Here is a 20,855-nt window from a genome sequence, read left to right as displayed (position 1 = left end):
TGTCTCTAAAGAATGATTAAGGAGTGAAACGAGTTGAAAATTTTGCCAATCTTCATTACTGTCCACACTTATAATAAACAGGATGTAGTGAAGACTTTGACACAAATTTCAAGTTATAAGGCATCCATGTGTACATATAGACACATTTGAGCTATACAGGACAAGCATTCCATTTACATCATCAGGTGAAAATTAGCGTGCAAATGTGCAAAGCACCCTCTCACTCTTTCCTTCGCAAGGCTCACTGCAAACAATTCAGGAATTCAGGTAGCAGAATCCAACTTTCAGCCTATGCTGTCACTGTTGTCACTTTAAATAAGAACAAGCTGTCGCTATACAATGTTCATTTCGTGACAAGCCTTAAACAAAACTCGCTGTTTCACTGCCTTTTAGAAAGCCGGTGGGGAAACGGGCTTTGACACGACTTTGGCTGAGCACATTCTGCACTTAAAGATCATTCATGGGGTGAGAGAAGCATCACTCTGTAATGTGGCGGTACACTCACAAAGGGGTAAAGTGATTCTGTAGTCCCCACACAAACTGTAAGAAATTATACACAAACTTTTAACTCTAAATACTGTTTGGAAAGCATCACTTAATGGTGATGCTGAATGGTAATCTTAATTGCCCCTTGGGGATAAATACAGTATTTCTGATTCTGATCACTGCCATAAATTTTGTTTTGAGAATTAAATTTTCTGTTTTTATCCAGCATTTCCTGTTATCTGTATTATTATTATCATTATTAATTTGTTTAACCATTTCCTGATAAGAATACACAAATGTTCTCAGTCCCTGCTTCCATCACAGTGTGATCCTGGCTACAGAACTATTCACAGCCTGCAGCAGCTTAACTGAGGTAGAGGAGCTGTGGTTTGGAGGCAAGTTTCCCAGTTACACTGAAACAATGCACTCAGTGACATATAGCCAAGGCTAACTGGCTGGCAGTGAAGCCATCTGAAACAGCAATAGCTTCAAATGCAAACTTCTGCATGACAAATGTGTCCCTCTCATCCTGCATTAAGTGAAACAGAAGCACAAGCCATTGTTTTTGATGGCCAATAAAACTGCTACAATATTAAAGATTAAGAAAACAAAAAAGAATGACAGATGGTACAAACAGTTAACAGAGAAGGGCTATGTTGGCCTCTGTTGGGGTCACTTATTACGGCAGCTTGTTTTAATTTCCAGTTTTCTTTTAAAATTAATTATTTTATTCTAATTGTGCTTTTTACGTTCTTTTCTGCTTAAGGTTAAATGAGAATTGATCCTAAAAGGACTATAATCTGATTTCTTTTTTCAAAACCAAAGTCACCATCCTGTGCTAGCCATGAGAAAGTATACAGCTTTAAGACACTTCAACAAATGGCTTCACCTTTTTGATCTGGGACCTTAACCATTTTTTTTTTTTTTTTTTTTTTTTTTTTTTAATATACAGTCTATGAGTTCAAATGAACTTTAAACACCAGTTTTAATTAGAATATACACTTGGAACTTCAAGTGGCAATTTGTGTCACATTCATAGAAGATCAGGAAAAAAGATGACTTACCAGGACTTGGGCTGCCCGAAGTGCAAGTAATTGATGCTGTAGAGGTCCATGTCTTCAGTGTGCCAAGCAAAGGTTGTCTTCCACATGCCAAAATACAAGTATGGAGTGTTGACACCCTCAATGACGATCCCACATTCCTGCTCCACCATATCCAGCAGTGTGTTGAGACGGCCGATGTTCCATTCTTCAATGTTCTGGAGAGGATGCAATTATGAATATCAAGTACAAGGGAACCTGCACGCTACACTTTCATCAGGCCATCAAGCTCCATCAATGACCACCAGATGGTGCTGTAGTCATACTATCATCTCACTGAGCATGATTTCGAAAGTTACACCAACAGCAGCAAAAATCTTGAAATATAAAGTTGTAAACTCCTAAAGCAGCTTTCTATCACAATTACATGGTGCATTTTAATTAAGTTCTAATAATAACACTACTAATGGTGAAAACACAATCCTGAAAATTGTCCATTCATGGAAAATAAACCACTATAAACCTATTAGGCCAGAAGTGGTTTGTTTTTATTTAAAAACAAACAAACAAACAAACAAAAACAATACCAAGAATATTTTAAAAACTTAATAAAAATTGGCATTATCCAGATAAACTTCACCCACCTCATCATAGATGGAGCCGCTCACATCAGCACCATAAAGAGGTGACACAAACGTCAGGTTCTTCCAATACTTCCTCTCGAGGTCATCAAAGTCTTTGTGTCGTGGCGTGCAGTACCTGCAAACAGAACAGGACAGGTCGTATTGTAAGCAGTGTGGCGCCCTTCAACTAAACCCTCAAACAAGCACTGTGCAAACATTTACAATCAGCAAACAGGACTCTAATAAAATAATTTAAGTCCAACGTATACAAGAGTTTGAGCTTTTGGAGTAGTTCTGAAACAATGCCAAGGTTTTCATTTGCTACATTATTATTCTTCTTTAATAGTTATAGCATCTACACGACAATTTATAAAGAAAATGTTTATAAAATTTAAAACAAAAACACAGCAACATAATATAGTTTGAACTGGCTTTTTACTGTCACTAGCACCACAACTGCCGGTACCCACCATGACCCATTTCACTCATTTTAAGACAGTATTATTTTCAAACTCAGGGTTATTGGAACAAACAAAACCTGCAGCTTTGTAAAATACTGTGCACTGGTGTTAAACAGTATTAGTTTAAAACAGAAAACCTGTCTGTTCTTTCTGGCACTTTGATGCTAATCGTAGGTATAAATAACACAATTCCTGATTTAGTGTGAAATATTAGAAGGCACTTTTATCGTTTATTTATTTTCTCCATCATCGTGGTTGCACTATATTTAGCAGTCAAAGGAGTTTGCAAAGAAAAGCGTCTGGACTTCTTTGAGTTGCTTGAAGACGTTTCACCTCTCATCCGAGAAGCTTCTTCAGTTCTAAGGTCAAATGGCCGAGAGTCCCAGATTTAAACCCAGTGGGAGTATCCCCCCAAAGAGGGACAAAGGACCCCCTGGACCCCCAGACGCTTTTCTTTGCAAACTCCTTTGACTACGATGACCTGGATGACTGAGAACCTTCACAGACACTATATTTAGCAACGTTCCTGTTTTAAACAATGCTGAGTAAGAGCAATAATTGCACCATCAAAGCTCACAAGGACACTTTCGTGCAAAACATCACATTAGATACTGCATTTGTATGGAATCCATTACGAATAAAACCCCTGAGGTTGGGACCGACTTACTTCTTGCTATTGGCCAGCTTGCGGTATTCACCCACAGTCATAGATTTCTTCTGAATGTTGTACTGGGTGAACAGACCCGACTGACCCGTCACTACCTGGCTGATGGGAGCTGGAATCACCATGTCCTCGATTGTGTCATAGGACTTGCGTGGCTTCCAACCTGCAGGGGGAATCACCTGGAGAGAGAGAGAAAAAAAAAAAGACGCTTAACCTTTACAAGGTCAGCAGATTCAAAATCTATTCAAATTCAAAGTACGCAGATTAAACCTTAGGAAATTTATAGGAAGGATTTCAGCTTAAAAGTATAAATGCTTCGAACAAGCATTTTCTAACATGTATTTATGTTAGATTGAACCTTGGCTATGCAAAAACAGGTAGGAATCTAAAAGAGATGCACAAAATGTAACAGCAAGACTTCACTAAAACCATAAACATCTAGAAAGAAGACTGCAGTGGATATGTGGATACATATATGTGTGTGTCTGTGTACTGAACTCACCTTTGCCAGGCCAGCGCGATGAGCTCCTTGACTCTCCATGTAGGCGATGTATTTGGCAAAGTCTTTGAACTCCTCCATTGTGGGCCTGAAAGTCATGATCTTGCAGCTGGGGTTCTTGGCAGCAGCTGGCGGCAGGGGGGCCAGCAAAGGGCCCGGAGGCACCTCAGCACCTGGAACAAGTTCTGGGGCCACATTTGGGTCTGCGGGCTGAGCTGGATTGGGGTGTGGAGCAGCATTTTGTTCTGAGATTACCACTTTATTCAGGTTTTCAGCTATTGCTGGCTCCAGAGTGGGAATCTGGTTTTGGGCTTCATTTGAGCTGAGAGTAGGGGGAGACGCTGGGTCAGGAGGAGTGGAAGAGGCTGGGGCGGGGTGAGGACCCAACACATCTTCCATGGGCATGTCGGTAGCCATTGGCTCTCGGAAAGATTGCAGGTAAACCTAAAGAGGAAATCGGTGGTGTTCAGGGCACACACAGTCTGCCTCAAATGCATTCAAATTACAGAGAACTTTGCAAAGGCAAATTAGACAAAACTGCAAGGGAAAGAAATCTATGTTTTAAAAATATTTTTCTAAAAACGAAAAATACAACTTTCTGACAACAATGCGTGATTAGTTTTGTACATTTAAATAAAAACAAAAAATTAAATACTGAAAATAATATGGAAAATTAAAAGATTGATTTTAAAAATAAACAAGACCGAACAACTCAATCTGAGTGCAATCTACACAGCTGTTAACACAAAAAAGCAAACCTGTCCACTTCCTTCACCAAATATGGGTGTTCTTGATCATAACATTACTGAAGGCACTTCCTAACCTACATTTTAAAAGTGTCACTTCTGCATCTTGTCAAATCTTGTGTCAAACAAATTCAATGGCTCTCATTCTCTTAAGGCTTACCACAGACTTTTTCAAATCCAAATGTGAAAATAAACACCAGAAAGTAGCTAGCACTAAACTTCATTTAAACTACAAAAAAAACTCACTCTAAACCATCTTCTTTCGTCTGCACTTTCACTTTATATCAGTGTTTTTGAATATTCAGAAGCATTTTTAATTACCACTGTTTACATTTTCAAGCCAAGTTCTAATACTATGATTTAGGGTTTTTTTGGTTCTGTGTAAGACAAAACCTACAGCCTTCAGTTTAGCTAATTAACATATTGTTATAACCATTTCAAAACATCTGTTAAAAGCTTTACGTATTAAGCTGCCAGCAGTCCCCTTACATTCAATTGTTTTAATAAGATAAAAATCATTCACTGTCCTCTCAACAGCAGCAGCGGATAAATAGACAGAGCGTAAAGTACCTAAGCAGTTTGTATTGGTGGAGAGTACCTACCCCGACCACCTCTCCCATTTGCAAGTCGCTGCCCCACGGCCAGACAACATTTACGGGTGACACTTTGGATTAATTGACGGGACATTGTGATTTTTGTTGGACTAACCAAACCTTTAAGTAATATTTTCACTGGTTGGTTGAGCCTTTATAATGCACTACCACCAGTGCCTCATGGCAGAAAATTGTATCCAGCCAGTAATTGTGCAAGTGTGATGTTTTAAGATCAAAATAAATAAATACAAATAAAGAATTTGAGCTTTTACATTTAGAATAACAATAACCTGATCCTAATTGATCCATCACTTATGTGACTCTGTATTCATTAATCATGTTGTACATATTAACATAGACAATATCAGTGATCAATGCATCCATGTTCCTTAAAAGGTGCATTTCTTTCTTTTTTTATAGGAAGTTATGGCTGCATTATATTACAGTTTACTCGAGGGATCATCTAATTTTGCCATCTCCAAACAACTACCTAATAAGGCTAACAAACACCCTGTTGATAGGAAGTTAGTATCTGCTGAAAGATCAACTGTGGCACTGTGAACAACACGTGTGCAATTCAATTCACAACTTTGCAGTGACTGTCCCCATCTGCGCTACAGACAGCATGTTCACTGTTCTATCACGGTTATAGAAGAGTTTTAGCTTTATGTTTGGTGAGTCAGGGAACAGTAACCATTTTCAGCGCTGCACATGCACTAAAAGATACACACTGCTGCATTGCTAAATGTGCTTTGCATTATCCTCATTCACAACTTCAAACAGATCTTACGCCCACGAGGTTAAAACAGCAGTAGTGTACTTCCCACTCCGACTTTCTGACACGAGATAATGCAAATTGCGCTTCGTTTGCATGAAGTACAAAAGCCCACAGTGCATATGAAGAAATGTGTTGTAACCTTAAGCAGCAGACAAGTTTGAGATGAACGAAAAAAAAGAGCTAACAGTAAGTTTGCTTTGCTGAAATTGACATATAATCCTCGTAAACACAACTACTCAGTGACCGAGACATTTCATAACACATTTCAAAGCATTCATTTCTTCAAAGCCCAGGGCAACCATTTCAAACTAGTTTTACCTTTAAAATTAATTCTGACTGATTGGAAAAGGATTTATTACATCTTTCCAATGACTAACTGCTTTAGACGCTGGGACCCTCTTTCTAACTGGGACTGACCTACTAAAGTGAATGGAGGCCACATGACCCCCAGCTGGCTCATCACAACAAATAGGGGCCTTTAACTCCATGTAGGCCTAAAACTTAATTCAACTGTGCAGCAAGCAGTCCCCTCAAGAGGCTAAAACTCATAAAATATATCAGTTACCCAGATGGTTCTTTCACGGCTTTGGCTTTGTAAGTGTAAAACGATGCTGCTCGGTTGCATAGTGTCAACTTATTATTGGCAGCTACTGCTAAAGGCGACCATAGCCCTGCACAACTGCCAATAACTATTAGCATTTTAACCCACATAGTGAACAAAAGAAAGGCAGCCGAAGCTCTTTAAGGTCAGTAAAATGCACTGCCCGTATAATCGCTTAATGCAACAGCAGCAAGTTGCACATATGCACATATCAACCATTTCATTTTAAGGAGCTACATATCATCGTGTCCTGACGTAAATGTATTCCTAGCCAACGCTGGCTAGCTTCTGCTTAGCTACTTCCATATCTGCATTTAGAAGGGAAAAAAAAAACAAAACAACAACGACGGAACACACTCCATGGATAGACGAGAATATGGTCTCTGCAATTTACTAAAATAAATATAACTAAGGAAATATTACCTCCTGCGGCAAACTATAGCCCTGTCCCTGTTTCGTTCAGTCGTTTTAGTTTCGTTTAGTACCGATTCCCTGGATCGATTTTCTTCTAGCATTAGCTAGCTGGGCTTGTCGTTGAGGACGCGCCTACTTTCACCAACTCTGCCTTTTGATTGGTTTAAACACGTGACGGACGGATATTAGGAAACATATGATTGGTTTACTCTGTTATCGAAACAGAGGAACCAATTAAATTCGACGTTTACTACTCCATGGTTTCTATGGCTCTCACGCAACCAATGTGCACGTCACGCACGTACACACTGCCGGGTTTCCTGAAGGTTGCTATGCTCCGCTGGCCAAGAGAAAAAGAAAACACCCTCAGAGCAGGGATAAACAGGTTCAGCCGTCCTGACTACACCTGTATGACTTTTAAAGTTGCATATCCAATTGTTAGTGTTAGGATAGCTTCCCATCATGACATTACAAAGTCACATATCAATTTTGAACATTGTTTTTCGTTTTAATTCCTACTTTAAGTAAAAACTGTGAAAAAGGTAAAGATTTTCCCCCAAGAAAACACACGTGTCAAATTTTTTACTTTATTGAATAACACTGAAAATGCATTGACAAAAATTCTGCACAAAATATGTGCAATTCTAAAACTACATATCAAAACTACATCAGACTAAAAAAAAAAAAAAAATTATACAATTTCAGAAAATATACATTTCCCAGTCTATGCAAATATTTGTATCTCCATCAAAACCTGAAGTGCTGGCACGTGGATAAATAACACACTGCTCCTGAAACTCACTGAACTGCATTTAAAAAAAAAAAAAGAAAAAAAGAAAAGAAAAGAAAAGACAAAGGCAAAGGCAAGTAAAATTCAGTTGAATTGAATTTCAGGATCAGCGTGTGGAATTTCCTTAACATGTAAATCAAGCATTTCCTGTTTTTTTTGTTTTTGTTTTTTTCCTTAAATGAGGTCAGATAACACAGGTGACCGCTGGAGACACAAAAGGCTGACTGAACACCCCCTACATAGATGGTAGAAATAAGATTATAAAAAGATGAAAAGTACACTTTGAACTTTAAGAAAAATACAATTTTCTAGACCAATACATTTACCTGTCAGGGACATCTAGAGAGCTTGATAGATGGGAGGTCTACATTACACTCTTGGTTAAGCACCGCTTTTTCTTTGGACTTTAATAAAGTGAACCTTTTCAAAACAAGGGATATCCAAATCTATGCCAGAGGATAACATTTCTTTAGTAATCTATCACGTTTGGCATCTGAATGTTTTATCAAATTCATAACAACTTTTACAAACTTAATATACAGCTAGAAACATTCCTGTATGAAAACATTCAGGGAACCGGTATAGCTAGAAAATCCAACATCTGATGACTAGGCTACCTGGCCTCAGAATCTTCAAGTGCAGGAACACAAAACTGATCTGGGTCAGTTTGCACTTGTATATCATCTATATCTAAGAGAAACAGTGAGATTTTAATCATGTAATCATGCCAGGAAAAACAAACAAACTTTTTAAAATCTCAACTGCATGATCAGAATTAAGACAAATTGCACCAAAATGAGGGCCGACCTCACAGCAAAGCAGAACAGACTGGATGATAATAAAATCCTCGAATAATTACAAAAAAATAAAAATCTTCAAACAAGTTGGGCAGAACGGCTTAACCACTTAACATCCTCTTTGAAAAGAGCTAAACACAGAGATATTTAGTTTAAAAAGGACACAATTTACATCATGGATAACATTAGCATTAGTTAATGAAATAGATTGAAGCACTTGGAATTAAAAAAAAAAGAGAAAAAAAGTCGAGATTGAAGGTATTAATGGAGTAAGGGTACAGCCAGTTAAAGGGATTTTTAAATTTATCTTTAACACCACATCATTGCAGATCCAAGGTGAAAATGATATTATTGAAGTCCACAAATATTGCAGTTTTATAATCATAGAATATATTAAAAGAAACTGATTCTTTATTGCCTCTACTGAAAACGGCCCTTACAGTTTACGTCTCATTTCCTCGAGGGCTGAATAAGTAGCACCAATGATCATCGCCCGTTGCTGTACCCTGGGAAAAACTGATTTAGAATGTCTTGCAGGGATTTGTTGACTGACATGGAGTAGTTCTTGCCCAGGTCGTGCCTGCAGGCCGGGCAGGTGTACACCTCTGCTTTGAAGGACCGCTGAAGGCATTCCTGGAGGGGAAAAAGTAGAACAAGTTTTTGTTAAACAATAGCAGGTTTTGTTAAATAACAGTTTGTGATACATTTATCAGAGGTGTTAGTAGGTCAAAAAGATACTCTAAGCACAAACACAACAAATGCTATCACTGCAATACAATAGGTTTTCGTAACATCACTCATTAAAAACATCCATATAGAGCCTTTCAACATTCTCAGCAATCCAGTTCCACCCCCTTCACCATTCACAATACAGCAGGCGCCTGGGCTCTTCCCCATTATAATACCTCACTCCATACGGCAAACAGCTGCACCTCCAGCCAGTCTGCCAAATTTCTAATGTTCTCAGACGACACCACCCTAATCAGGCTGTGATAAGGAGGAGTCTGACAATCTAGTGACCTGGTGCGGAGAAAACAACCAGGAGTTGTCAAAACTGTGGCGATAATGGGACTTCAGGAAGAATCCAGCCCATTAGACCCATCATCATGCATCACTGCCAGTGGACACTATCAAGTCTTTCCTATTCTGGGAAATTTAATCTCTCAGGACCTAAACATGAGACCTAATCAGCTCCTTCATCAGGAAAGCAGCAGAGGATGTACCCCCTGTAGCAGCTGAAGAAATTCAACCTGCAATGGTGCTACAGGAGGTACCATCAGTGAATGAATCCATAAAATGTCACAGCTAGTGCAACAAACTTTGTGACCTCCATTACTAATAAATGCTTTGTATTCTGCTTTATTTGACTCAACATTATTCTGTTATGTAGTTTACTACATGACAACTAAGAGGACTACAAAAGTTAACATGTAAAAGTTTAAAGCTAAAGTAACAAGAGCACCCCTGAAAGGCAAGGCAAGGGGCATACTTTAATTTATTATAACGTCAGTCTGTTTGTTCCCCCCCCCCCATTATAACGTGATGATGTCGGCCTGTAATGGAGTCGCTGATATTGTTGGGCATCATATTGCAAACATAAAGTGTGTCATACAGCAAGTGATATATTACTCAATGATGATTTCTTGGAATTTTTTCCAAGGTCAACTTTTACCATGGATGCTAACAATAAAGGTTTTAAGGTCAAATGATTAACCAACCTAGTTACTCATGTTTCCTGAAGGCCTAGTAGTAGAGGTTTGAAGATTTTATATTACTCTATATTCATCTCAATTTTCTATAAAAGTGTTTACTGATTTTCACATTTAAAATGACCTTGACCCAATTTCTAGCAAAATTAAACCAGTTTTAGCTGTTACTGTTATCTACTATGACACAAAATTTAAACATGATCTCTACTACGTACTCCAGAATAAATATTACCAAGTGGTAAATTTATTAGAGCAACAACTCTAGATTTGGGAAATTAGTAGTTTCTTACCCTGCAGACATTGTGTTGGCACTCTGTGGTGATGGGCTGATAGACCACTTCTTGGCAGCAAATGCAGAGGAAAACTTCTTCAACTTTGTTCAAGAATTTCTGCAGAAAAAACAAAACAAAATTTCAGATCAGTTTCATAGACAGTTTCAGTGGTTTTTGTTTTACAGAGGAACACAGGCTTCTTATTTCAAGTTGCATTTACTATCCACATAGGTTTGAAATTCGCAAGTGATTACACTGGCAAAGCACAGTGTGGTTCCACCCAGCAGCCCACTGTCACACAAACCAATAATATTGGTAAAGTGAATTGGTTTTTATAAAGCACTTTTGAGCATCAAAGCACATTCACCCATTCATACAAGCACTTTCCCAAATAGTAACTTCAGTAAATATTTACAAAAAAACAAACAAACAATTAAAACATTGTGGTAATTTGAACAAATGTACAGATATTCTTATCCTTACCGGTCCAAGTGACAGTGACTCCATGGCTTCATCCCACAGCTTCTTGTTTAGCTTGTCGTTTTTGATGAGTGCCTTTTGTTCCTGGGACAGCTTGTACATCTCTACTTTGACTTTCTTAGGAGTTTTGGCTGGTGGGGTCTTTGAGGATTCTGAGAGAAACAAAGACATTTTTCATTAATAAACAGCTTCTAGGATCCAATTTTAGTTAAGCTGCTACATAAAAACAATGTCAAATACATTAAAGTGTCATCTGGACCCAGGGAAAATAATCATCCCTTTGAGCAATATCATGTTTTTGATATTTTCCAACTACAGAAAGCACAGTTCTGACATTACCAACTTCCACATAGACAAACAACATACCGCTGCCCTGAGATTTTCTCTTCCTTTTAGCCTTGCTGGGTGTCGCCTCCTCTTCCACTTCATTTTTGTTCTCTTTCTCTTTCTGATAGCCTGCAGGATACTGGAACAATAAAAGTTGTTTTTATTAGTTTACACTACAACAATATGTAACAGTCAGCAGGTAATTAATGAATTGAAAACATCTAAGATGTAATGCATTTACTTACAAGGCTTCATTAAGTGTATTACATTATACTTAATATTTTTAGTAATGCAGAAGCTCATTTTCTCAACAAAATACAGAAGAACATGATGTTTATTCCATCCAGCATCATACCAAGTACTAAAAATATCCACCATTGCTGAAAGGAAACGAAAAAAAAAAAATTGTATGGACAATATAATCTAATCATCTCTACCTGCATGGTGAGACCCAGCTTCTTGATGCGTTCCTTGCCTTCTCTGGTCCATGGTGCTGGCTCGTCATCATCACGCTTCAGCAGATACCGCCAGACCAAAAAGCCTGATTTGCCTTTGTCTGGCCAGTACTTTACCACCTAAAGGAAGATAAAGATCTCAAGTAAAACTAAAACAGTTGCAATATTGTGAAATCACTGCTGATTTACCAAAGGCAAAAAAGAAATTCTAGTTTTCCTTCATACCTTATATATTCCATCGTATCGGTTCCCTTCCTCGGGGCAGTATTTACTGTGCTTGCGTCCCTTGCAGCTGCGTACTACTCTAACCGGTTTGCCTGCCTTCCAGTTTTTGGCTTCTGCTCCATTTTTGTCATTGACGGGGACATTGCAGTTGAGAGCCAGCGCCCTGATGAGGCCCAAAAACAGATGATTTACATATGCAAAGGAAGATCTAAGCAGACAACTTGAATATTAAGACCAGTGAGTTTTTATAGCCTTGTCATACCGGTTCATGTGTGTAAGTGTCTGATCGCATGATTGCTCCGCAGTCCTCTTGTTTCCTGACAGATCTCGCCCACCAGAGCCGGTGTAGGTGAACTCATTACCATCATCCTATAGTTTAAGAAGCACCACAGATATTAAACACACTTAAGTTCACAAAGTTTGTCATCAGGCTGTTGCATAAAATAAATACAATGTTTTAAAAATATGAGTGCTAATACTTGAAAAGCAATATTATTTGACAGCATTTTGATCAAAACAAACAGCAAGTAGCAACCTTTCCTTTCCTTCCCCCCCAAGTAACATGTTCTCACTACTTTGTGTTTCTTTAAAGAACATACAAAAACATACCACATCATCCTCATAGCCTCCTGCCAGGACCAGAGAATAGGCACCATCATTGCTCCTGCCGTGAATTCCAGCTACGTGAGGCCTATGAACACCAGATTCACTCACCTAAGGGTGGAAAAGAAATTAAACCGTTATTATTATTATATTAATATACCATTATTAATCCAGGGTACAAGTCATCACAAATAATGACAAGCCACATAGTGAGGAAGGAAAGGGTGGGGAGAAAAAAAAAAAAAAAAAAAAAAAAAAAAAGCAGACCTGGACTCTGAACTTCCATAGGGAACCGACAGGAACGCCAGGGATTGGGCCGTAGTGATTGGATGGGACAATGGTGCACTGTTTGGTTCGACCGACACAGGCCATACCCTAACACAGGAAATAAAGCAAATCATTTATATGATGTTTAATTGTCATTCCCATAATAAGAAAGGAGGAAAAAAAAAAAAAAAAAAAAAAGCTGACAAGATTAAGATTCACATTGTGGCAGCACTCACCTTGCCCCAGTCCCTTTGGCTCGAGGAGCTGGCAGAAGCCATCTTAGCTTTCTTCTTGCTCTCCTTCAGCTTCTCTCCAGCCAGCACAACCTCACTGACATCATTACGACAACCTGGGCAATACCTGCGAAATGTAAGGTAAAAGGTAAAGTCGACCCTGACACACTGATGATAATCTTCCAAGTCTTCCATTCTAACATTTGATGACTTTGTGGCTCTGTTCAATTTTAAATGAATGCTGGATTTCTGATTCTACCCACCAGTCCTCATCCTCAGGGATGGTGGTGAGTGGAGGATTCAGACAGTAGGTGTGATAGGCCATGTCACATTCATCGCACAGCAGCTGTTTGTCAGGATCCTGCTTGATGCCGCAGATGTGGCAGTTACACCAGCGACAGTTCTTTTTGGGATCATCCTTACAGTGCTTGCACTCAGGTCCATTTGATCCTGAAGATTGCATTCATTTTGATTATGCATTTCATTTCATTCTGCAACATTCCTTAGTGAAAGGTTAAGTTCAGATTTCTAGATTATGACTACTGCTACACATCTTTGCAATTAAAAAAAAAAATGCAGATTTAAAACCCACTTTTTAGTGGACTCTCAGATCCAGCGGGGGCGTCACTCAACGAGCCAGGCTCCTCAATTTTGTAGATTTCAGTGACAAACATGATGCGGCAGTCATTAAGAGAGTCACCAGCATCACTACATTTAAAAAAAACCAAAACAAAAAAGAAACAAACACACAAAACAAAACAAAAAACAAAAAACAAAGAGGAAGCTGTTAGAATAGTCAAACAATATAATCTAACTTCCTAATGCTTTCCATGTTGTCCAAGCTTAAACAAAAGGCAAAAGAAATGACAAACATGAGGATAACAGGAAGCTCCCGATGCACGAACAAAAAGGTTAGCTATACTTTAGGTCGTCACCAACACAAAACCAAACCCATTTGATATCAGATACATTAATCAGACGTAATGTTAATGAAAGCCATTTATCCTCCAAACAATCATACACACAGTTGGTTAAACTGTCAAAAATTGTTTCAGTGGCATCCACTGATACCACAGCAGGAAATTAGCTTCTACACACCTGCTGCTGTGGCATTCAAAAACCAAACTATGAGATACTGTTACAACAGACCTTAAAGAAAATGTTTATCATCTACCACAGCCAGTGAAATGTTCTTATATATGACAAGTCGTAACAGATGCTACAAAGCACAACAACTCCAACTTATATGCAACGATGGCCTTACCCAAGGATAATCTTAGCATAGATCTCTCGCTGGGTGCGGGTCTCCCGCTTCCTCTGGATCTCAGCATCATACCAGTAGCCACGTTCCTTGGGCTCATCGGGGTTGTAGTTAAGCATGACAACCATTCCTGGCTCCAGCTGGTGCCACTGGTACACCGTACGAGCACGTGGCCGAACATCCTTTGCCAGCAGCTGAATCACACCATTCTCCGGATAGCTGTGAAAGTAAAAGCGATGAATGATTTTGCAATTCAAAGACAAGCAGTGCTGCAGCATGGCCAAAACATACAAAACATGTCTGAATAGTAAGGACCAGTAGTCAATGCAGCAAGTTTGAACCAATACACGACTCACATGAATGTTCCCTCCAACACTAATGTGCTTGCCATCTAATAAACAAGAGCACCTTTCAATCAAGTCACAGATCTACAGAGCAATGCCTGCCCTTTATATACACTGTACTTAACAAATGGGAAAACCTGTTCCATTGTAGTGTCTCACTGAGCAAAATGAGAACTTAAAGTTCAGAGTCCGTAAAAAACAAAAAAAAATCTTCAATGTAACAACTGCATTGCTCGCAGTATCAAATTTAAACAGGACCATCAGTTTTGATCTCCAGTGTGTTTGAGAAGAGCTTTTAAAGTAGCTTACATTGACATCTTCTTTCAATTAACATTTTCACTGCTGCAACAAGTTAGTTTGTAGAATTACAACACCCACTCCACTCCTGATCACTAAAACCAAAATCAGAGCGCAAACTGCTGACTGATGACCATTAGTACAGAAACTCTGCTCTGTGCTGCTACGTGACAAATACTGCGTTGATAAAGTGATGTGATGGGAAAAAAAATAAAAAATTAGTCATTAGTACCAAAAATGATTCTTACTCTTCGTATTTGACATGGTACAGTATCTCCTCAGCTGGCTCTGCCTCTGCAGCCTCTTCTTTGGGCGTCTTTGTGGTCTTGGTAACGTTTACAATCTGGGCCTCAAACCATGCTCCCATGTTCAAGTCTCTCGCATCCACCAGCTCATTGATCTTCAAACACACACACACACAAAACAAGAGTTAGCAAACTTTTGACACTTTAAAACTGCAGTCACTTTTTCAGCATAATTCATAAAATGTCTTTTGAATATTCCCCACCCAAAAAATGGTTTAAGTTCAGTACAAAGTGGCTCATTTGATGTCTTGTAAAACTAAACCTTCGCACGCTGTCCTTTTAGAAGCTTGGTCAACAAAACTCATTCCATCTCTCTCTCTCTCCACACACACACACATATATGTATCTTATGTTTTTTGTTTTTTTATTCAAAGATAAAAATAAAATTCTTAGCGCCAAACTCTTCTAGATATTACCAGAAGGGAAAAGATGTCTGAAACACTGTGACCCCAACACTGAACTTAGCCTCAGTCGGGGAGCATGTTGCATCTTGCCTCCTGCTGCTCTCTCAGGTCAATTTTAAAATCAGATGAGAATCTCAAGTAGCAACATGCATGTCTGTCACCCACTGTGTCTTGACTGTGAGAAAAGGCGATTTCAATCAACGTCCGCCAGATTTTCCCCACATTCATTAGTTAAAACAGCTATACAAAGTGCAATTTTATATGCAGCACAATGCATACACACGCACACAGCATCAACTTTACACATACACAAGTGTTAAAAAATCAATTACTTTGCAAAAAATAAAGAGAACTAAGAGTTCAAATAAACATGTTTTCCACATCTGCACAGCTTACCACATAATGGCATGAACGTGACATACAGAGCTTATCGGGCACAGCCCATCACAACCTCCCGATGAAAAGCTTTTGGCAGTTCCTGAGACTATCTGAGCCAATGTCAAGTAGTTGTGAAGAAATATAGTGGAAACCTTGATACGTTTCCTGCATGTCTTTTTTTATTGTTTGTCGAGGTCTGTGTTTTGGGTTTTTTTTTTTTTTTGTTTGGTTGGTTGGTTTTTGGGTTTGTTTGTTTTTTAATGTAGGCATTTCTAGCCATGTTTGTTCTGTATTGTCTTTTTTAGTATCTGTTGTTGAGCTTTATGTATTTTAAACAAACATCTGGAGCAGTCATTGCTTACCTGACTTATTTGGGCTACATATTCCCAATTTATCCTATCCAATTTCTCTTTGCATTGTGTTTTGGGTTTGTTTTGTTTTTTAATCCCTCTCATTTTTTTTTTTTTTTTTTTTTAAGATTGTAGCCAGAAACATCAACATCACAGTAGTAGTAGTTCTACATTGTATCGCCATCCTACCACAGCTGGCTTAAAGAGGAACTAATACACATCACATTCAATTTGACCAGTCTTTAGCGCATACCTTGTAAAGTCCAAATCCAGGGTCGATGAGTTCTGGGGAGTTTGTCTGTGCAGAGGTTCCTGCAGTCTGACCTTCTGTCTCGCCATGAGTCGAACTCTTGTCACACTCGCTCTGGGTTGAGCCGCAGCCAGAATCAGAGTCTGAGAGCTCTGCCTCTTTGTCCTTACTCTTGACGACATCAACGGGGGGCAACTGCTGCCTAACAAGCAGCTGCACGATGTCATTTAGGCCTACGTTGTAATCAAATATAGTATGGCCATCTTCCATCTGATATAAACAGGGAAAAAAAAAAAAAAAAAAAAATTGTAGATATCATTTATAGCATTTTACATTTTGTTTGTGACTACATGCTAAAGCAGCGCTGACAACTGAGCTACAACCATCACTGAGATCACTTCAGCTACTGCACTAAAATGTAATAAAGTCATTTGTTAACACCAGGCTCACCTGCTTGCCCCGATAGAAGAGTCTCTGTCTCTCTGGCTCCACCTTAAAGATCTCCATGATTTTGAGACGCAGCTCGTCCACCTTGGTGAGTTTGGACAGGGAATCCACCCGATGGGTTTCCTTCCCATCCATTGTGCGCACTTGAATCCACATTGCAGCTGCCCTGTGTCAACAATCAAACACCACTCCCATTATAGCTAGTTATTTTCGATAGCACACTAATAACAAGTCTTTCCTGAAAGATTTCATTTCATCTTTTAATCCAGCAGTAGTACACACTCTCATAGTACAAACAGAAATGTGAGGTGTGTGCCATGCTTGTTTTTTCTGCAGTGGTAGGTTGAAGTTTAAATGAAAAACCAAAACATATCTGCAAATCGTTTTATATTTAAATGCATTTCATAGTGAATAGTACTACATGGTACATATTTGAGCTTTATCTAGACAGATCTGAAGGTGTGAACCAAACTTTCAGTTTCGCCATACACTGGAGAAAAAAAAATTATGACAGTCATTTTCTCTGCTAAGCTGCATTCATTAATAAAGAATGTGTTCGCTCTAAACCAAACTGTTGATATGTGCATTTGTATAACATATCTGAAGACAGACAATTATCATCAACTTGAGTTACATTCAGACAAAGGCTGGACTGATATCAGCCTATAACAGATATATTATATCAAGAAATATGTTATAAGATAAGGAACCAAAAAATATGCCTGGGCTCATTTTTGGAATCAACGCAACTACTTCGTTTATCCAGCAGAGAGCGCCCCGAGTCTATTTACAATGATCGCAGCTCTGTCTGCAGCACATGTAGCAGAATACAAACAGCGGAGCAGATGGTGCTGTTAAATTTGGCATTTTCTACATAGTAAGGACCTTATTCATTTGTTAAATACATTGCTGGAAAGTTAAACAACAACCTCATCATTTCCCCTTTTAAATATAACTATCATGCTCTGTGCATATATGGAAATTACCAGTCAGTATTTCCTTATCAGGACCATTGCTCCGTAAAATAAATACACACAGACATATACATCCAGTATCACTTGAGCTTTAGTTCAGATTATGTAAGTCATATAAACATATGCTTTACAAATATTTCTAAATATTAATTGATTTTCTTACTGTATGTTACGTTTTAGTTTGCTTTCGCATTGCTGAATATTTTTTTCTTCACTGAGAAAGTTTCAGTGATTCTGAATTTGCATCTTAAAAGGCTGTGTGGAGGACTGTCAAAACACCACATCTGGTGAATCCACATCCCTAGGGATTGGCTGTTTTTGTTTAGTGATCACAACAAGTTAAGACGAAACTGTCTCCAGCAGCAGAAATATGACCGTTTCCCTCCCTACTCAGTGCATTGTACTGCTGTCAGCACTGTCACTTCAACAGAATATGAGAAAAGGGAGGGAACGGGCTGATTTAAATACAGTGCGGGAAACTGAGCTGTAGGCCACTCCCAGTTCTTTTAAAAGCACATCCGGACGCGAGGGAGCGCTAGCCAACAATGTGCCTTCGCTCCCTGACAATGAAACATACCCAAATACCAACTCGCCTGTACTTTTAAACCGATTATTATAATACTACAGTGGCTTTTTATCCGCATATGTCGTCCTTTGTTGTTACAAAACAGCAAGGGGCCAGCTAAGCGGGGGTTGCGCGTTTACTTCAGCGCTCTCAGCTGAGATCCTGTTCGCTCTGCTGGCTCGAAATAAACCAGCCGCAGTCTACAAAACATAAGTCAAAACCTCGAAAACAAACTACTTGTTCCCATCCAAGGGGTACCATTTTGCCCACGCAAATTAATACGTTTAAAAGATGCTGAGGAAAATGAGATTCACGTCATGCCACACCAATCCAGCCAAACAGGAAAATAAACAGCCCGACGTTAGCTTATTTGTTTTTCTTAAAGAGAAGCAGTGAAGTTGCAAAGCTAACTCAGTTTACACCATTTGTTTCAGATTATGTGAACGTTCCGAAGGATAACAAGTTAAAAGTTCACAAGTTCATCGCCCACCCATATCAGTGCTTAAAGCAAACCACGTTACAATTTATTTTACAGAGCTTTTAAATACTATATTAGCAAAAGGAAGCCAGAGTACAGTAAATAGCTCTAAGACTGTCCCGATGATTATCAGATTTAACTAATTTTGACGTTTACACTTGACTGGCTGAGTAACTTGGTGCAATAAGCCAAAAAGAAAGGAGGTAGGACTTTGCCAAGTTAGCTAACCTCAGTTTGCTAGCGACTGGCTGAATATATCAATGAGAACAATTTTTAAAAAGTAATTAAAAGACGCTGAAATTTGCTTTACCTGTCTGTCCGTCCAAGCAAAAACAAGAAATTGACTTTTAAGGAAAAACGTGCACGTTTTCCCCAATTAACTCCTTAGAAGGGATGGCACGACCAACTCTATGCCTTGGTGGAGATTGATCAATGAGTTATTCTTCAAGACTTTGATATCCCGCCTGCTCTCGCAGTTCAGATTCACCATTGGCTGCTTTTCTCTAACCACATCGTGTCAATTGGGTAACAGAGTTGTCAATCTGGAATGTGACTGGAGCTTATCATCAGCGCGCGAAACGACAATCTCGTGAGTACAACTGCCCTCCGAGTATTTATCGCGAGATTATTCGGCGCCATGTAAAACCGGTATCCCGGAGAGACAGATGGTGCTTCTGGTAAACAACTTCACTGATAGAGCTTTTTGATTGCGTCCGAACTATCACGGCTTCGTATTTGGGTTTAGAAAGAGTTCCCAGTCTTCAAACTAATCAACTAAATGCACTGAACCTTTCGGTGGACTTTAATAAGTAGATCACCCGTTAGACTCTTATGATTCAGCTTAATTAATGATGTGCAATTAAGATACCTCCCCCTCATTTTGGCGGGAGCCGAAAGTTAATGAGACCAACTCAGTTCAAGCGCCTGAAAGCATGGAAAATGACAAGTGTATGTGGGAGGAATATGTGCTTTTGCGCACACAAGAGGCATGCTGTTTGTTTGCTTTGAACTTGACACGTAAATAGCCTCCACTGTGCAATAAACTCCGTCCTAAAGCATGTCCCCCGCGAGGTTAATGTTTGTTCAGTATGCAGTAATGCTGCGTTTGAGGTCACCTTCTGACCAACTGATCTGTGTATATGGCCATGACGTCAATCTTTAATAGTCAATTAAAAGTATTTATTTTAAATGGTTCAAGATTATTTATTTTTTCTAGTTCCCGTTAAGGCACGATTTATTGCCTAACCCAAATCTCTCCTTATACTTTAAACAAATGAGATGAAAAAATGCAGTTCTGACAAATATCTTTATTACCACATATTAGATATTCCTATAAAAAAACAAAACAAAACACTATATGCAGGTTGCAAAATAAACTACAATACATGTGAAATATAAATAAATTCTAGCCAGTAGCGGGCATAATTATTTCTGTCCATTAATTTTCTTCTACTTAACCAGTTCAGGGTTGTAGGGGGATGAGGCTGCCAGTCTGACACAGAGTCTTACACTTATACATACAGACGATTTAGAATCATAAAGCCCAACCCACGCGTTTTTGGACTGTGGGAGGAAACCAGAGTACCTGGTGAGAACCCACGCAACCACACTCAAACTTCACACAGAGAAGGCCCCACTATGCTAGGGGAAAGGGGAGGCGAGGGGGATTTTTTAAAAACAAAGGGGTGCGGTAGTAAGTGAAGCAAACCATAAAGAAAACACAATACAACCAGCAGAAC

At 39.0% G+C, this 20,855-nt stretch overlaps 2 protein-coding genes across 2 annotated transcripts in view; both read right to left on the bottom strand.

The window, feature by feature from the left end:
• Positions 1–7,075, bottom strand: part of kdm4b (lysine (K)-specific demethylase 4B) — a 42,359-nt gene extending 35,284 nt beyond the window's left edge. The window contains exons 1-5 of the mRNA XM_031750255.2: positions 6,915–7,075; positions 3,777–4,217; positions 3,278–3,453; positions 2,171–2,285; positions 1,551–1,744 (exon numbers count right to left, since the gene is read on the bottom strand). Of these exons, the coding sequence (XP_031606115.1) occupies positions 1,551–1,744; positions 2,171–2,285; positions 3,278–3,453; positions 3,777–4,190 (899 nt within the window). The 5' untranslated portion in view covers positions 4,191–4,217; positions 6,915–7,075. The remainder of the gene's footprint in view (positions 1–1,550; positions 1,745–2,170; positions 2,286–3,277; positions 3,454–3,776; positions 4,218–6,914) is intronic.
• Positions 7,076–7,478: 403 nt separating this feature from the next.
• Positions 7,479–19,564, bottom strand: uhrf1 (ubiquitin-like with PHD and ring finger domains 1). The gene is made up of 17 exons (XM_039599434.1): positions 19,427–19,564; positions 17,103–17,265; positions 16,656–16,922; positions 15,214–15,365; positions 14,328–14,543; positions 13,656–13,771; positions 13,327–13,513; positions 13,067–13,190; positions 12,831–12,938; positions 12,570–12,674; positions 12,223–12,329; positions 11,961–12,123; positions 11,718–11,855; positions 11,320–11,419; positions 10,957–11,105; positions 10,492–10,590; positions 7,479–9,125 (listed from the first exon to the last, which is right to left on the bottom strand). Exons 2-17 carry the CDS (start codon positions 17,253–17,255, stop codon positions 8,979–8,981), a joined length of 2,331 nt encoding a protein of 776 aa, XP_039455368.1. The 5' UTR covers positions 17,256–17,265; positions 19,427–19,564; the 3' UTR covers positions 7,479–8,978.
• Between the last annotated feature and the right edge of the window lie 1,291 nt (positions 19,565–20,855).

The sequence above is a fragment of the Oreochromis aureus genome, linkage group 15 (assembly GCF_013358895.1).
Source record: "Oreochromis aureus strain Israel breed Guangdong linkage group 15, ZZ_aureus, whole genome shotgun sequence".
NCBI classification, from domain to species: Eukaryota; Metazoa; Chordata; class Actinopteri; order Cichliformes; family Cichlidae; genus Oreochromis; species Oreochromis aureus.
This window is presented reverse-complemented; position numbering and strand designations above follow the sequence as displayed.

Excerpts from the sequence above, each read along its gene's own strand:
- uhrf1 (XM_039599434.1), bottom strand. The coding sequence starts at position 17,255 with ATGTGGATTCAAGTGCGCACAATGGATGGGAAGGAAACCCATCGGGTG. Across the intron at positions 11,856-11,960 it reads GATACGATGGAATATATAAG|GTGGTAAAGTACTGGCCAGA; the intron begins GTATGAAGGAAA and ends ATCTTCCTTTAG. Across the intron at positions 11,420-11,717 it reads AGCTGGGTCTCACCATGCAG|TATCCTGCAGGCTATCAGAA; the intron begins GTAGAGATGATT and ends TTATTGTTCCAG.